General features: G+C 37.9%; 2 protein-coding genes across 2 annotated transcripts in view; both read right to left on the reverse strand.

Annotated features, from left to right (window-relative positions):
- Positions 1 to 4,506, reverse strand: part of SLC25A17 (solute carrier family 25 member 17) — a 46,961-nt gene extending 42,455 nt beyond the window's left edge. Inside the window, exon 1 of the mRNA XM_068560387.1 lies at positions 4,334 to 4,506. Coding sequence (XP_068416488.1) covers positions 4,334 to 4,387 — 54 coding nt within the window. The 5' untranslated portion in view covers positions 4,388 to 4,506. The remainder of the gene's footprint in view (positions 1 to 4,333) is intronic.
- A 3,287-nt stretch (positions 4,507 to 7,793) lies between these two features.
- Positions 7,794 to 17,676, reverse strand: part of ST13 (ST13 Hsp70 interacting protein) — a 29,543-nt gene continuing 19,660 nt past the window's right edge. Inside the window, exons 6-12 of the mRNA XM_068559713.1 lie at positions 17,567 to 17,651; positions 17,335 to 17,445; positions 14,978 to 15,080; positions 13,749 to 13,865; positions 13,064 to 13,112; positions 10,511 to 10,644; positions 7,794 to 10,023 (exon numbers count right to left, since the gene is read on the reverse strand). Coding sequence (XP_068415814.1) covers positions 9,895 to 10,023; positions 10,511 to 10,644; positions 13,064 to 13,112; positions 13,749 to 13,865; positions 14,978 to 15,080; positions 17,335 to 17,445; positions 17,567 to 17,651 — 728 coding nt within the window. The 3' untranslated portion in view covers positions 7,794 to 9,894. The remainder of the gene's footprint in view (positions 10,024 to 10,510; positions 10,645 to 13,063; positions 13,113 to 13,748; positions 13,866 to 14,977; positions 15,081 to 17,334; positions 17,446 to 17,566; positions 17,652 to 17,676) is intronic.

Below are 17,676 nucleotides of genomic sequence, written 5' to 3' on the forward strand. Positions count from 1 at the left end.
ACTTTTCCACTGATGACCTTTATATCCAGAAGGCCTTGTTCAGAAAATCAACAAGTTCTACTTGGTTTCTACTTCTAAAAGGCACGTAGTGGGGCTTCCCTGGTGGCGCAGTGGTTGAGAATCTGCCTGCCAATGCAGGGGACACGGGTTCGAGCCCTGGTCTGGGAAGATCCCACATGCCGCGGAGCGGCTAGGCCCGTGAGCCACAACTACTGAGCCTGCGCGTCTGGAGCCTGTGCTCCGCAACAAGAGAGGCCGCGATATTGAGAGGCCCGCGCACCGCGATGAAGAGTGGTCCCCGCTTGCCACAACTAGAGAAAGCCCTCGCACAGAAACGAAGACCCAACACAGCAATCAATCAATCAATCAATCAATCTTTAAAAATAAAAAATAAAAGGCAGGTAGTGAGTCTATATGGTAAAAAGTCCACTGTAATGTTAAGTGTATAAGCTACAAAGTCAGATAGTTGGGCCTGATTTTCTCTTTTGATACCAACTGGAGAAAAGTGCTCTGAATAAGCCTTCTTACACAGTTCTAAGGAGAGGTATGTCTGGGCTTTGAGTCACAGCACAATAATAGGTAGAGTGGAAGGAGAGAGGAGAACTCTTTCATATTTCTGTATGACTTGAATTTTTTAATGGTCAGCATTTATTCAATGAAATGTAAGTCTTTTAAAACAAATTATGCAATTAAAAATTTTTTTTTAATTTTTAAATAAACAATAGGGAAAAAAGAAGACCCCTGAAAGTTACTGATTAATAATTATCATTACAATTCCAAAGTCTGTTTTGGCATCTAAACCCCCTAGACAATTCCAACCAATCTCACTTTTCAAATTCTAGACTAATAAAATCTCTTTTAATTACAAATGTACACTTCTACAAATAAAATCTATCTTTGGAAGCTAATCTGAGAACCAAAAATATAAAATTATAAACCTAATTATACTCAAAATTTTGTGAAGTATTTACATGCGAGGCCATTAATTGTATCAGACAATAGTCATCAACTGGAGATAAAGCATTCTCCTGAAACAGCACAATTCTGATTTTCAAATACTTGAGATTATCTGCACTTATACCAAAGTGAAGCATAAAACACTCAAAATCACTAATCTGTTTATTTTAATTTTTAAAGTGTGTGTGTGTGTGTGTGTGTGTGTGTGTGTGCGCGCGCGCGCACATAACACCACACTTGGGGTGCGAAAGTGTAGAACCTGGAAAGAAGTGAATAAGCAAACATGAAACATGTCAACTCGAAAAGGTTGTAAATCAACATCTTAAACAATGACCCAACAATCTTTTGGGGAGAAGCCACAATTAATTACTCCAGGCAGCTCTGGAGTTTATACCAAATCCTGAAGTTTATGCCAGGATTCCGGCCCAGGCTGCCTAGCTCAAGTCAGGCATTCAAATGCGCTTAACCACTGTGCTCTCCTGGGTCATCTCAAAGCTTTGGTTGAACATCATGGCCAAGGCATTTAATTAAACATGAGCCATTCATTACCACAGTACTATACCATTAAAAGCAATGCCATTTTTCTCGTCAAACGTCTCATCAAATGTAGTGACATTTTGTGGTGGAATTGTTTTCCTTTGGTAGCAACCAGAAGAAGGCAGGGTCCATGTTGTGTGGTTTATCCTTAACTCAAAAATTTGCAAAAAGAGTTTGAGAACCACTCTTTGGCATGAAAGTTCAAAAGAATAACAAAACACAATGCAATTTCTCATTTAGACGTGTGCCAGGAACAGTACTGCCCCGAGGGAAGCAAGAGAAAAAAATACTATTTTTACAAAAGTATATCTATTAGATAATCTAACATAGCTTATGGGAGAAAGAAAAACCACTGCAAATTCAGGGTGCATAATTTCAAGCAGAACTTTTAACAAGAGAAAAATAGGCAACAAAGAGAGAAAAAAAATAGAAATGTCTTTGCAGGTTAAATAGAGATAGTATCACCTCTACCCCCAGTCACTGTCTATAGCAGGGCTCAGAAAACTAAGACCAAGGGCCAACTTGATCCACTAACTGGTTTCATAAATAAGATTTTATTGGAACACAGCTCTGCCCATTCATTTACTTATTGTCAATGGCTGCTTTCAAACAATCATGGCAGGGTTGAGTAGCTTCATCAGAGACGATACAGCTATATATTTACCATCTGCCTCCTTAAAGAAAAAGTTTGCCAACACTTATTTTATTTCTTTCATAAAACTTAACACTATCTAAAATTATTTATTTTTTGATTTACTCAATTATTGTCTGACTTCCCCATTGGAATGCAAACTTCATGAAGAAAAAGACTTTGTTCTCCACTATATTTCTAGCACCTAGAACAGTGCACGGCACGTAAAAAGCACTCAGTAAAGATGTTGAATGAATGGCATTTATTGAGAGAAAGGAGAACAAACATTACCTATCTTCCCATTCTCTCTTTGTTGCACTATTCTCCCCCCTAATCCACCAAAACAAGTCCTCTCAATTAACCATTGGATTTATCATGTTGATAAATCCAATGGTTAATTCTCAGTCCTCATCTTATCTGACTCACCACCAGCACCTGACCCAGTTGGTCTACACCCTTCTCCATGCAACTCTCATAACACCACATTCTCTTAGTTTTCATCCTACCCTAGTGGCCCTTCCTTAGTCTCCTTTGCTGGTGCTCTCATTTCCCCAACCTCTTAATGCTGGCATGTTTCAAGGCTAAGTCTATGAGACTTTTCCCTCAGTCCACACTCATTTCTTTGTTAGCTCATCTAGTCTCATGACTACTCTTGGGCATTTCAAACTTAACAAGTCAAAATCCAAAACCATTCTCATCTTTCCCCCAAAAGCTGCTCCTTTACAGTCTTCACCATCTCAGTAAATGGGAATATCCTCCTTCCTGTTGCTCAAGCCCCAAACTCTTGGGAGTCAACCAACTTTCATCGTGTTACACCCAACATCCAATCTACCATCAAACCCTGGTGGCTCTACCTCAAAAATATATTCCAGGTTCATGATCACTTCTCACCACCTCCACTGCTACCATCTTAGTCCCTTGACAGTTTCCCTGCTTCCACCCTTGCTCCCGTACAGTCTACTCTCAACAGAGCAGCCAGGGTGATCATGTTTAAAGTGTAAATCTGAAAGTTGCTGCATGCTCAAAATAACTTGCTCTAATAGCTAGTTAGCTGTCTTTCACACTCAGAGTTAAAATTCTTACACAGTTTGGTCTCCTGAAACCTTTTTGCCTCTTTGTTCCCTCCACTCCAGACACACAAGCTTCCATGCCTATCCTAGAGCATATCAAGCAAGCTTGCATTTCAGCACCTTTACACTGGCTGAAAGCTTGGTCTAACTGAATGAACCAGGACTCCTGAATCAGGCACTTCCATGAACTACTGTGTCATCTAATTCACGTAACAACTCTGTGAGGTAGGTGTCAATACCCCCACTTTACAGATTAGGAAAGTGAGGTTTACAAGCCACCTATCTAACAAGTGATGGAGTTGGGGTTCAACTTCCATTAGCCTACACAGAACATGAGCTCTCAGTGCAGTTTTGGGGGCCTAGGAGAAGAGGACTCAGTCAGTGATATTCCTCTGAAGTACCAGTGACTCCACGTGTGTGTTGACAGCTAGAGAAAGATGTGAGAAAGGGCAGGCAGAGAGACAGGACGAGAACCAGAGAGGAAGTTACTCAAACCAAGGGTGGAAAGTTTCAAGGAAAAGGGAGTGGTGTCAAATGGAAGTGAGAAATCCAGAAGCCCAAGAACCAAGCACATTCCTCATAGTAAGCCACATCTGTGGTAGACAGCGACTCTGATCTTGATTTAATTAAAAAAAAAAAAAAGTATCTTCTCCTGCCAATGATATTGGCCAGAGATATCCCTGCTAGGTACTGCCACTTGTCTGCAGCAAGTGTGTGAAAGTAGTCTGTAGTTAAGAATGTGATTCAGCAACACAGCTTCACACCTAGGTTTTCCTCTGGCCTAGTCAGACAAAGTTTGTGCGTGCGGTGGGGTGGGTTAGGGGGACGACTGCCCTTTAAATTTCAGAAGGCAAAGAAAACAGCAATTATCTTCTTCCTGACTCCCTGTGGCGGTGTGGGACCACCGCTGCCTACATCCCAGATATTCTGTAAGAGGTCAAAGCGGTAGCCAAGCGCGGAGGGTGAGTGTCGGGCCTCGCCCCAAATTCTTCCAGCAACATTTCGCCTATGCTCCGTTCCTCTACGTCCCGGTCACGATACGAACTCCTTCTCATCCCCATCCCCCAGCCATATCCCGGTCTGGCCCCAGAAAAGCCCCACACCCCGCAGTGGCCCGGGCATAAAGACCCCGCCTCACCACGGCTCCCGCCACGGCGTGGACCAGGCTTTCGTAGGACAGCACGGAAGCCATAGGTGCGGTTCCCGCAGACCTGGCCACAGTTTTCTCGCAGGAGCCGCAAACAGCCGAACGGAGTAACAAGCGCCGGAGCCCCGGGCGGCAACGTCACCAGCTCCAACCCCCTCAGGCCCACCTCCTCCAGAACTACTTCCGGGTCACAGGGCGCCCGCCCAGTCTCCCGGCCGGAGGCCGCAGGGGAGGGAAGAGGGAAAGACGGGACTGGGAACGCCCCCTTGCCTCTGATTGGTCCCCGGGCCTTGCGCGGGGCGGGGCAGCACGGTGCTGCCCCTACCACGCGGAGCAGTGGGTCGTGCCGAAATTCAGTACGGGATGGGTCAGCTCCGACTTCCCCTACATTCTCGGGACCTGGCCGGTCGTACTTCACACCTACTGCCAACACTGGAGACTTCAGAAAACCTGGACAGCCTCCTTTTTCTCCACTTCTCTCCATAAGACAAGATGGAGACAAGCAAGATGGGGGACTCATCTTCCTGTTTCTCTTTTGAGACTTTACTCGTATTTTCTCTTGCTAGTATTTTTAATCACATTCTGGTCAAGAGGAAATAAATGTTGATTGGGCAAGGTTCTCCCCTCTGAAAAACCCTGGTGGGAAGAGAACTTGAGCTTCAGGAAATCAAAATGATCAGATGGAGGTGGGAACAAACTAGTTGGCACACAGGAAAATCATTTGACCTCTTGGTTTCCTCCTTTGTGGAATGACAAGTGTTAATACCGTGAGGATTAGAAAAGTTAATTCACGTAGACGTACTTTATAAAATAACGAAGAAAAAAATTTTCCATGTTACAAAGCGAAAACTCAAACTACACAGAACTAGAAAAATAACATTCTACCCCTCACCAACAAAATACTGAGAGACACCAGGTTTCAGGACTTCAACCTCAATTACTCGAGCACCATAGCTTTGTGCGTCTGCCTGTTTCAGTACCAGTAAGTTTACTTTTATAATATCCTTGCTGATAGTCCTTGACTGCTTGCTACAGCCAGGCCCAGTGCTTTACGCCCTCTATCACATTTACTCCCAGGAGAGGGCCCCAACAATGTTTACCTGGTCATGTTTTCACAAAATTTGCAGAAAATATTTTAATTGCTATTGGTTAAGATCCCTTTCCACTTAAACTCCCTTTCATTTACAGTGGTGCTACAGTGACGACAGCTAAGTTAAAAGCAAGTTTGGGCACACAGTTGGATTTAGAGATATTTATATGTATTAATACAAGGTACTGCTAGACGTCCTATTTTAGGAATCGCTTCCAGGAATACTCCCACCACTCCCTAAGGTCATGACATGAGGTGCAGGTCCAAAAGTCAAATGAAGATAGGATTCTGGCAGTGGAACATAGAAGCTTGTCCACTGTAAAATTTAACCAGAGGACTCAGTTCTCACAGACTCCTACTTAAATTGGAAGCTCTCTCAAAAAAAAAAACTGGATTATGTAGCATACAGATTTATAAACACACTTTACAAATACTTTCCCTTTATGATGGTAATTGAACACTATTTTTCAGAATTCCCATTTGTCAGGTATGACCTAGAGCAGACAGCACGTCCATCTGTGTGAAATCTTTTGCATCCCAGCTATCAAAAAATATTTTGATCAGGATGGAATTATCTATTCTATTGAAAACACAAAAGTCATATAATCAGAGTAGGCAGCAGAAAATGTAGCAATTCCATAGGTATATCATTTATTAAATGGAACTATCTCTATAGTTGTGATGTTTGAGATATTTCCAATTTCTAAAAATCGTAACATTTTGCTCGTTCTAAACATTCACTTTCACATCTCAGTATTCCTAATTATATACTGTTTTTCTTAAAGAGGGCTCCCTGAATTATATAAGCATTAAGTCCCACACTACATAAACGATATACTAAAAATTTAGCATCATTCTGTTCGCACCCATACCATCATTACAAAATAGTTAAAAATAACCTAGCCATAACTGATTACCTTCCTATTTGTTTATACACTGCCATATGGTCAGGTTACTTACACCGCAACCTGAAAATGTCCTCGTGATCTGCAAGTGAACTACTTAAGGACATCCTGATTATATACCAGATACCTAGAATTTCATAGCACTTACACACGAGTTTATGCTAATTCTATTTACCTCCTCACTACTCTGGTTCCACCTAATACTTAGAATCCATAGTTTTTAAACTTCTGCCAACACGACATGCCTTACTCAGTTTAGATTTGACTTCTTGAAGTTTACCAGCTATCCTTAACTATATTTTCCTATGTACTTTAGGGAACGCCCCCCCCCAACTATATGCACTCCAAAGTATGCTTTATTGGTTGTAAATATTGGTACATATTAAATTTTTAAAATTACTGCACCAAACTTTTAAAAACTAGTTTATTGTCCCTCTAATTGGGCCCATCACAAGTGGACTAATAGCACAATTATGCCATCAGACTTCTATTAGGAAAAACCCCCGTGGAGGTGCATTATCAGCACCAATGATATGATATGCCGTATTTAACTAATGCCCTTCAAGTGTACATTTAGTTTTCAATTTCTTAAATGAACAATTCTGCAAGAAGCAACCTAGTACACAGAGGGGAGGCAGCAGAGCATAGCATTCAGGAACAAGACATTTGAAGCCACACGCCTGATGAGAATCTCAGCTCCACAAATCAACAACTATGTTATCTTGGACAATTTACCTAAGTGCTTCAGTTTCCTCATCTATATAAAATGGGGAGGAGTACTCACTTGTGGTCATTACCAGAATCAAGTCAATACTTGCAGAATAAAAGTGCTTGGCACAGATTAAGTACTACTCACCTGATGTATGTGCCTACTTGGGTGCATTAATTTTAGATATGAGCAAATCTCTAAAATACTGCTTCTCCCTTATCCCATTAGGCCAGTATTTCCTAGTGTGGCAGATTGCTAGTTGTTACTCTGGGTCTTTTCTCCATTTCTCTGTAGTAGTAATTATTTTTGTTGGGCACATGACCACACAGCTATGGAATATTTTCTAGGCTTACTTGGAGCTCAATATTGTCTCAAGACAAAACAAAAATGACCAATGGGATATGAGGACAGAATGTTACTTCCATGGATTAGCATCAGTATCTCAGCATACACTTCCCTGGTGCCTTCTCCAGTTTTTTTGGGCTAGATGAGCACCAGAGCAAGCACCTTTGAACACAGCAATGGAAGCTCCCTTCTGAATACGGCACAAGTGCTTACCTCTGAACTGTGACCTGAAGAAACGTAAAGCTCTGTTTTACTTAAGCTAATATATTTTTAGGGGTCCTTGTTAACACTGTATAATCTGAAGTCTACTGTGCTTAGTAAATACCTTAGGATTAGTGATAGAGACATAAAACAAATAGAACATGTGCTGAAAAAAAGGAGTGGTGGTGGGAAGAGTCAATATCCAGTCTGAAGCCACACTTTATTTTTAACGTAGCTAGAAATATCCAATAACTATATATTTTTAAGCAGAAAAAAAGTCCTTTAGTTTTCCTTCATATAGCATCATTGGCACAAGAACAGAACATTTCTGGTTTAGAAATGTTCAGTTTCTACAAAAATGAAAATGTACTTGTATTAACCTAAAAGTCTAAAAAGCACAGGATACATTTTCAGACCAATTTTACTTTTACCCACTTATGGTAATATGTGCAATGTTAGAATGTACTTAGGTAATGTGTAAATCAAATGAAAAATCCAGAAGCAGCTGGTCCTGAATTACAGCACACACTGGAAATTTTGAGAAAGGAGAACACATATTAACAAAAAGAACACCAGCAAGCTCAAACTCAAGTTTATATGCTGAGTATTTTTAAAGGGTTTAAAAAGCATAATCAGCATACAGCTTTTTCTCACTTAACAGATGCATTTCTATTTGCTTGCGTACAGCAAAGGGTAAAAACTTGAATCAACTTACTTATGATTTCAGAAATGTATTCCATGGAATTTACTTCACTGCTCCTACCATTGATTCTTCAAATAAGCAAAGTACAGAGGGTCTCATCCCTTGAAATTGCTTTTAAACTAGCACTTTACATTGAAAAATAAGTAGAAACCTAGCAATTCCTGGTACAGTGCCTGGACTTAGCCTCATTTAATATAAGAATTGGATGTACAACAGAAAATTTATCATTTTCTTTATCCTTGGAGGAGAGGGAAGGAATAAGGAAAGGTGGGCACATGGGTGCAGTATTTAAGAGCTGAATAGAACAATGCATCCTTCACAATGCTGAGAACTCCACAAAGAACCACCATGAATCTCATCAATTTTTTTAGTTCATGCTGGATTAGGAATTTAGATTCCCCTCTTTGTGTATCAATTAATTCAAACTTCTCCAAAAATTAATACTACAAGATAATCTCTAACTGCAATAGGTATTTCCTAAGCAGGAGACCAAACACCAAAGGGAATCCCTTCTTCCAACATCTTTTGGTATGTTTTCACCAAAGAGGAAATCTAACACTTAAATATGAAATCTCTTGTCCAAGAAACTACAGCTATTATGGGTATTACCCTACATAGCCACTATTTGTACTACATATTAAATTAAACCCAGCGCTAAATATGCTTGCATAATTATGCTGTGAATGATGATAGCAGTGATGACGCTAGTGAAAAAGCATCATCTTTACCCCAAGAAGAGTAAGATGAAAAAAATGTGAAAACAAGTAGAAAGCAGACAAAGAGCTGGGCATTTTCTGATCTGAAAAGAACATTTTAAACATAGAAATACAAAAAGAAAAGTATTCCCTTATTTCCCCTGTGTGGAAATGTGAAACATTTATTTTAGATATCAGACAACAGAGCTAAGTAATCCAATTTTACTGCAGCAGTATAAAAATCATCCTTTCACCACAGTGTAAGATTTAAATACATCTGCACAAGGGTACACATTCTATAAAATGTAGTAAGATTACTGCTGCCCTGCCAAGTACTTCCAGTCCCTACCCAGGTCCTACTGCAATACTGGTGGTCCCAACAGTTTCATGGAAGCAAATCATTAAAAATAATAATAATAAAGCAATTAAAAAGACAAATCAAAATGCCTCAGTGACCATATATCCAACTCAAACTTTATCTATTTAAATGTTACATTTGCCTCCCACTAATAAATCTTTATTTCACTCAAACTTGAATAAATCTTCCATACTGAAGTATCTTCCTTGCCTAACTAATTCAAAGGAAAAAACCAAAATGATTAGATTAGTAAAGAAAAATGTAGGGATTAACACACCCTTTTAATTTGTTTTAAATATTTTTAAGATTTAAAAATTGTTTAAAGTTTTAAATTTCTAGTAAGAAAACATTATCTGAATGAATACCCTAATGGCAAACCACTATAAAATGTTTCAGCTGCATTTGGAGCAGAGGGGTAGGGATTATCTTCAAAGCACCCCAGCTTTCTTCATGAGAAGATCAGAGGTACACTGGTTTGTATTATTGCGACATCCATTAGGTGATGTAAGTTGCTTTTTCTTCAGCAGGGGCTTTGTCAGAAGGGCATTATGCTTGACCTCCAAATTTGGCCGACAATTTACTGATGAGATTCATAACCTTTGGGTTGCTCTGGTATTTTGACATATTTGCCGGGTTCTGAGCCACATCCTGGAAGGCCACCATAACTTCTGGATCCTGCAAAGAAAGGGGTGTGTGTGTATATATATAATGTTTAGTATTAAAAAAATGTCCTATGGGTCATCAATTTTGTTATCCTAAATCCTATCTCTTTATTCAGACCTTTAAATTTTGTCATGGCTACGTCAACTCAGGTTTGGACAAGTCCCTGAAGCGTAAATATTATTAATGTGTACTTCCAAGTCCAACTCAATGATGTCACTTCAGACAATGAAAAAAAAGATATACAATTTTGATACAAAGAAAAGGACAACGGGATGTAATTATCAACTATTACAGAGTATTTCCCTATAAACCACTTTTAAAAACTTAAGCTACTCATTCTGAAAAAAAGAATATGAATGTCACAACTGCATAATAAGCTATTTGGTAATTCAGCTCAATAAAATATGGCTAACAGAGTAACCTTAACCTGTCTCCACAAAGAACTATGAAAGAAATGACTCAGTGATATAAAGTCCAACTTTGTTCTTCCAAGTCTTACCTGCATGGCTGCAAGAACCTCTGGATCACTAAGAATTTCATTGAGCCCAGGCATTCCTGCCATTCCAGGCATGCCCCCTCCCATTCCAGGCATTCCTCCAGGAAAATTACCAGGCATTCCGCCAGGAAAGCCACCTACAAGAATAAATGAAAGATCTGTATAGACACCAAGCATATTCCCAAGCAGTCTGAAAGTACACTATTTCCTCCTGATTAAAATAACACATGTGCATGCACAAAGAACAAAGGTGCTACTAAACACAAAGTAGTCTGAACATTCTAACTGGATGTAACAAGAGACAATTTTTTAACATTAATTATTTAAAAATAAGGCTGTAAATATTTTTTTTCCTAGTAACAAGACTTTAAAAAGAAAACTAGCTGGCTTCCCTGGTGGCGCAGTGGTTGAGAATCTGCCTGCTAATGCAGGGGACACGGGTTCGAGCCCTGGTCTGGGAAGATCCCACCTGCCACGGAGCGACTGGGCCCGTGAGCCACAACTACTGAGCCTGCGCGTCTGGAGCCTGTGCTCCGCAACAAGAGAGGCCGCGATAGTGAGAGGCCCGCGCACCGCGATGAAGAGTGGCCCCCGCTTGCCACAGCTAGAGAAAGCCCACGCACAGAAACGAAGACCCAACACAGCCAAAAATAAATAAATAAATTAAAAAAAAAAAAGTGTATGTTTAATAAAAAAAAAAAAAAAAAAAAAAAAGAAAACTAGTCTTACCTCAGAGAGAAAACTAACAGTCCCTTGGAATTATAAAATTAAAAAGTCTCTTAAGTCACCTCATATCTTATCTTCTCATTCTTTAATATTATTTGTCTGTTTCAATTTAAATTCATAAGAGTTTAGTTTTTTTTCCCCCCAAAAACTATATTCCCCTAAGCTAACTGCTTCCTTCAAGAACTACCTGAAATGCTTGTTATAAAAAGCTGTGGATTTCTGGGAGTCCCCTGGTGGTCTAGTCGTTAGGATTTGGTGCTTTTCACTGCCGCAAGCCAGGTTCAATCCCTGGTCGGGGAACTGAGATCCTGCAAGCTGCAGGACTCAGCCAAAATTAAAAAAAAAAAAAAAAAGCTATGGATTTTAATCTCCACCCTGACTGCCTCAAAATTTCTGAAAGTAAAACTGAAAATCTGCATTTTTAACAAGCAGTCCTGGTGTTTCTTTTTTACACTGAAAACAATGCTCTAGTAAAAAAGTTTAATTCTCCCAGTAAATTTTTAGATTACAAACTCAAAATTTTCTACTCAGTTTTTCACTATCATAAACCTTTATGTCCATTGGAGATATTCTAAAATCACAATTAACACCAATATAGGGACATCCTAAAAAGAAATACAGGTAATATTAATCTACAGATCAAGGGTCATTACAAATAAAGCTATCATAAAGAAGAAACACCTATAACACAGTGATTTCCATCTGTCTCAACAATACAAACGTGCCCATAAATAACTAACAATCACAGATAAGGAGATCTAATCGGGGGCTGAAAACAACTTCTAGCTTCTTATGCTACTGCTGACTTTTTAAAACTACTTTCTACAAAAAGTGACCCAAGGCAACAATAGTTAGCCAGTCTGCTTGTCAAATCCATATAATAAAACCCACATAACAAAAAAATTCTCTCTAGTACTAGTCCACATTAGTGGTCATTTTCTAAAACAAAGGTACCTGATATAAGATATTATAAACAGAAAGTAAGCTATGAGCTAAAATTTATTTTCTTGCTTTTTCTCCAAGTCATCCCCAATGTATGCTCCTTCCTTTTTTTTTTTTTTAGTTGCTTGCACATGACCTTTCAGATGAGAGGCTACCTTTTCTAGCCTCTGACCATGTGGTAAGTTCTAAGCAAGGGAAGCATAAGTGGTGTGCAGCTGCCTCTACAAACCTTTACAAGGAAGCTAGTTGCAGCTGCTGATCCCCCATTACAATTACAAACTTAAAAAAAAACTCTCTTCTTTTTACATAAATTTCACACTGCCTCATTCAGGAAGCATTCTCTGAGTGCCTTTTTAACAGCTCTTCTACCTGTATCGCATAGGCCTCTGCTATCATTCAAGGCTTTGCCTCACTAGTAATTTCTGATCACTTGACATTTGCAAGAAAGGGAAGAATGTGTTGATATATTAATTTTACACTGGATGCAGAACTTTTTGTGCTTAATGATTCCATGCTTTTACCTAGTATCCTCATGAATATCAATGTATAATAGAACAAAATTCCATTACGGCCATTTAGGAACACTCTAATTAATACTTACATCATAATAAATTCTTATAGTCTTTTAATAAAATACAATGCTCAGACCTCAGTAAATTTTATCTATTTTTAAAAAGTATACTGCTCAGAATATGAGGAAAATAATATACTGTATTTCCACTAACAAAATTTTTAACGAGAATGAAACTTTCTAGAGGCTGACATTCTAAAGACTCAGTGTTCCAGGGACTAATGGTACAAAATACAATATACATACCTGAGCCTCCAAATCAGAATATTACCCAATTATTTACAATATTAAGAGTTTTAATTTTTCTTTCAAAATACCTGGAAAAGAGCCATACTGAGCTCCTGATTGTCGTCTGGCTTCTTCCTCCTTTAACACAAAAAGGAAATAAATTATATAATAAGAAGGGGGAAGTCTGCTGTCCACGCCTACCTTATCCATGCAAAACCATGAAAAAACTGTAAAATAAGCTAGTTAGAGGACTTACAAGAATGACAAGTTTCAAATGGCAATGTTGGACTAAAGGAGACACCCCATCTCCCAAAAAAACAATTTTCAATTGGATTCTCAATGAGTAAGTATTACTTTTGGTAATGATTTCAAGTAATATTTTTGATTTGTAACTAAAACTAAAAAATAACTAGAGTCAATTTTAAATAGCTATGAATCCACTATTAAAACGGAAGTAATCATAAAACTTAAAATATCAGGGCTTGCATCCTAAAGAAAGCAAATAATACTGCCAAGTTTTAAATTAATTACTTAATCAGGAAAAAGTCGATTTTAGGAGAACACAAACAAGGATATAAATTGGTGCTATGCAACTCACTTAAGAATTTGAAGACTAAGCAATGAAGGGAAGGAAAACTTCCTTTAAGTAGTATCACTATCCTACAGAACTGCAGCCAGCTCTTTTTATTTAGGAAGAGCCAGGAATTAGAATGATATCCAAAAAAGTCTGATCTACTATATTTCGCTTTAATGGTTTAAGTATAGAAACCTTACCCTCTGGGCTCTCTCATGTTCCTCCCGAGCCTTTTTGACCCTTTCTATTCTTTCTTTGATCTCTCGCTCTTCACGTTTTCGCTCATACTTTCTCCGATGTTCAGCAATTTTCTGGGCCTAGGGAAGAAACAGCCACAGAAAAACTTCTTCTCTGAAAGTTGAATAAGGTCAGCACAAATCAATGGTTTTGTTAAAGAATTACTTTTCTTTGTGGAGAGATTTAATTCAACACATAGTTGTGAAAAATGGGTTAGATTTACCCTATAGAAAAAGACCTATCTCAGGCTTTAACAAGTCCACTGTGAAACAAAGAAAAGAGGCTGGGATTTGAAGTTAGAGAAAAATGTTAATTTCAAACAATTACCTAGTGCAAGGATGACAAATAGATGTCAAATTGCATGACAATTTTTGCCTGATACCTGCCATGGGAAGGCGGAGATTGGGAACACACATACCAGTTACTTCCCACAGTCCAACTATACTGAAGTTCTCCTCATCAATAAAATGAGGGGGCAGGGAGAAGTATGTTAGTCTTAACTATAAGAATCAAGAGAAAATATGTACCAGGCACTAGTACATAGTCCATGCCAAATATTTGGAATCTAGTATTTATTCACAGAATAATATAAACGTAAGAGATTCATATTCAACCATTATTTTAGCTTGTTTATGATTATTTTTTAAGAACCTTGTGTTCTAGAATATCTCATCCGATAACCTTGCTGAGTTAGCCCTGTTACAAAAAGAAAGAAAATCAAATCATCTGATAGATTAAATTCAATAAAACTTCCACCATCTTAAAGCCTCTGATAGTAAATTCTTGAACTTTCCACAAAGCTGAAGGATTTACCATGTAAACGCACTAAGTTGTTTTAACTAACAATTTTAGATAGAAATAAGGACAAACCAGACTCAATCTTGGGATGCATTTTATAAATTTTCTATTTGTTCTTTTGCTGTAAACTTGATGCCCCTTTTCCATTTCTAACCTTCTGGTTATAATTTTGCAGGCTTGCAAACAAAATAACATAGCTTGCTGTAATACTGCATGAGAAATTAAAGCATGAAAACCCAATGAGATTTCCTGAGTTCAACACAAATTTAAGTGATTACAGATTATAACTTCCAAAGATTGTTTCTTTGCATCTGCTTTGCAGTTAATTTACTGCTAGGGTGTTAAGTACTAGAGCCAATTAGTAATGACTTTTCCCTTCTCTACTTTACCATACCCTTGGTTGAACTTCTTTCAGCATTGCACTAGCATCTTCATCATAATCCAGCTTACAGGCAAGGGCAAGATCATGGGCAGCTTCTTCCCAATGGCCCAAAAGTCTGAAACAGATTTTAAGTAATTTTTGGAGCCTTTTACACATATTCACTTATGTAGCATGGTGTCTTACTTCCTTATTATAAAAAAGGACTGTTACAGAAGAGGTTTAGATATTCAACTACAAATTTTCATGAACCAATTCAATTAGTATGTTCCACTCTATAAAAATTTAGGAGTTTAAATTTCCTCTATGGTAACTGTGAAGCTGTTCTACTAAAAAATGTTTAAAAGCTTTTTAAAAATTGTTTTAATTCACAGTATTATGATATTCTAAAAAATTATGTAGAGCTGCAACTTTCAACTCATTAAAAACAGCGTTAACATGATGCGTATTCAGCATGCTACCTTCTATATGGGATAGAAAACAACACGTGTGCACATTTTATTTAAAAAGGAGAGATGGGATGGATCAGAAACTAAAGGTTGGTGGAGATAGGTAAATATGGAGTACAGGAGATAGCAATGGAAATGAGACTTCTCTGGGTATACCTATTAACTCAGTTTTGACTCTTTAAACATGCAAATGTTTTACATACTCAAATAAGAAAATTAAACCAGAAAGGACAGAAATAAAGCAAGCCCAAACCCTGAATACAAACAGAAATAAAAAGAGGCTAATTATTTATCACATTGACAACATAAACCATACAGGAAAAATTAATTCAAGTAATTTTTAAACCAGTATGCTGACTGTATATCTTAAGTGAGACCTATTCTAGGGATAAGAAAGAACTGCAAAATAAACTTTACTTAAAGGGTATATTATTTTTAAGGCATGATTCTAGGAGAATACTGTCTAAAATACAAAATGGAAAACATTTAATGTTGAATTTTAATTGAGAATATCAGTGTAAACTCAAAATTTCTCTATTTCTTTCCCTAAAATCATTATTTTTAAATGTTTTTTCTGACTGCTAATTGAAATGACAATGACGATATCCTGGAAACAATAAACATACCTAGTGGCCAAACTTCAGTTTCCACAAAATAATCCCCACTAAAACAAACCAAGATTTTCTGGAGAAATGGTCTATTCCAAGTTGTTTGTTTTTTTAAACGGTTTTCTTTGATGTTTTATATATATATATTTTTTTAATTTATTTTTTATTTATTTACTTTTTTGGCTGCGTCGGGTCTTAGTTGTGGCACGTGGGATCTTAGTTCCCTGACCAGGGATCGAACCTGCATCCCCTGCATTGGAATGCAGATTCTTTACCACTGGACCACCAGGGAAGTCCTTGGTCTATTCCAAGCTAAAGTACAAGATGAGTTCTTATACCAGAAGGCCAAGAAATGCTCAAAGACTAATGGGGTCGATCTCAAGACAATCAACAGCAATGCATGACCTTTCATATACTTAGAGAGCATTAATACAAATTTTCCAATCTTTTACCTATATCTTTGACATATGTCTTCATAATCACTAGAGCTACTTTTTAAGTCACCTAATACAGTTGGTCCCAAGCATATTCATCTTCATCTCCATCCACACTTGAAGCACAGTACCTTTTCAATCCATGTAAGATGTAAATAGCACAGGACATTTCATCCCAAACCACAAAGACTCATCTGTATATTAAGTTTTGCTTCCAGGTTTGATTACTGATCTGGGTTAAATTCACCTCTTTATTTTCCCCCTTATCTGACTGTTCATGTGACATAGCAGCGACCGAAGTAGTCTGAAGCTAGTATATTCCTTCTTCCATAATATATTGGTTGTTTAATGTTAAGTTACAAAGTCTGAAAATAACAGAAAGTTTGTAAGACACTGATATAAAGCCACTCTCTTTACTTGGAGATAACTGAGAAAAATCCTTACCTTACATTTGGCTATATGTGGCCAAAAACTGTTAACACTGGTATTCACTGAATGGAAGCAGTGGAAAGAATTTTTATTTTCTTACTTGTTCCTTATGACATTCTCTCAATTCTAGATATTGAGCATGTATTATATTAAAATTAAATCCTTAGGCAATTTTTAAAAGATTTTTTTTGATGTGGACCATTTTTAAAGTCTTCATTGAGTTTGTTACAATACTGCTTCTGTTTTATGTTTTGGTTTTTTGGCTGTGAGGCATGTGGGATCTTAGCTCCCCAACCAGGGGTCGAACCCACACCCCCTGCATTAGAAGGCGAAGTGTCTTAACCACTGGGCAGCCAGGGAAATCCCGCAATTTTTTTTTTTTAGATAAGGTATATTGAAACATCAGATTTAAACTTAAAGAGTTCTGAAGATAATTAAGCCTCATTATTTACCTGTGTGCTTTCCCTCGCCACTTGTATGGCTGAGCAGAATCAGGATTTATTTCAATAGCTCTGTCACAGTCTCGGATGGCAGCATTTGGCTTCTGTAATTTGATGAAGACACTAAAAAATAAGTATGATATTAAAAAGTGTTCATTTCAAACAGTAACTTTTTGGGGATTGCCACAGAAGCAATTCTATCTAAACAAATAAGCAGAAATTAGTTTTTATTTAGAGTTCTCACCTCGCTCTCTTCGCATACAGAATGGCCAAACGAGGATTTAGCTTGATGGCATCTGTGAACAAGTCAATGGCTTTCTGTAGTTCACCTAAAGTGAAACAAAAGTTTATTGA

This window comes from Eschrichtius robustus, chromosome 13 (assembly GCF_028021215.1).
Source record: "Eschrichtius robustus isolate mEscRob2 chromosome 13, mEscRob2.pri, whole genome shotgun sequence".
In the NCBI taxonomy this organism is placed as follows: Eukaryota; Metazoa; Chordata; class Mammalia; order Artiodactyla; family Eschrichtiidae; genus Eschrichtius; species Eschrichtius robustus.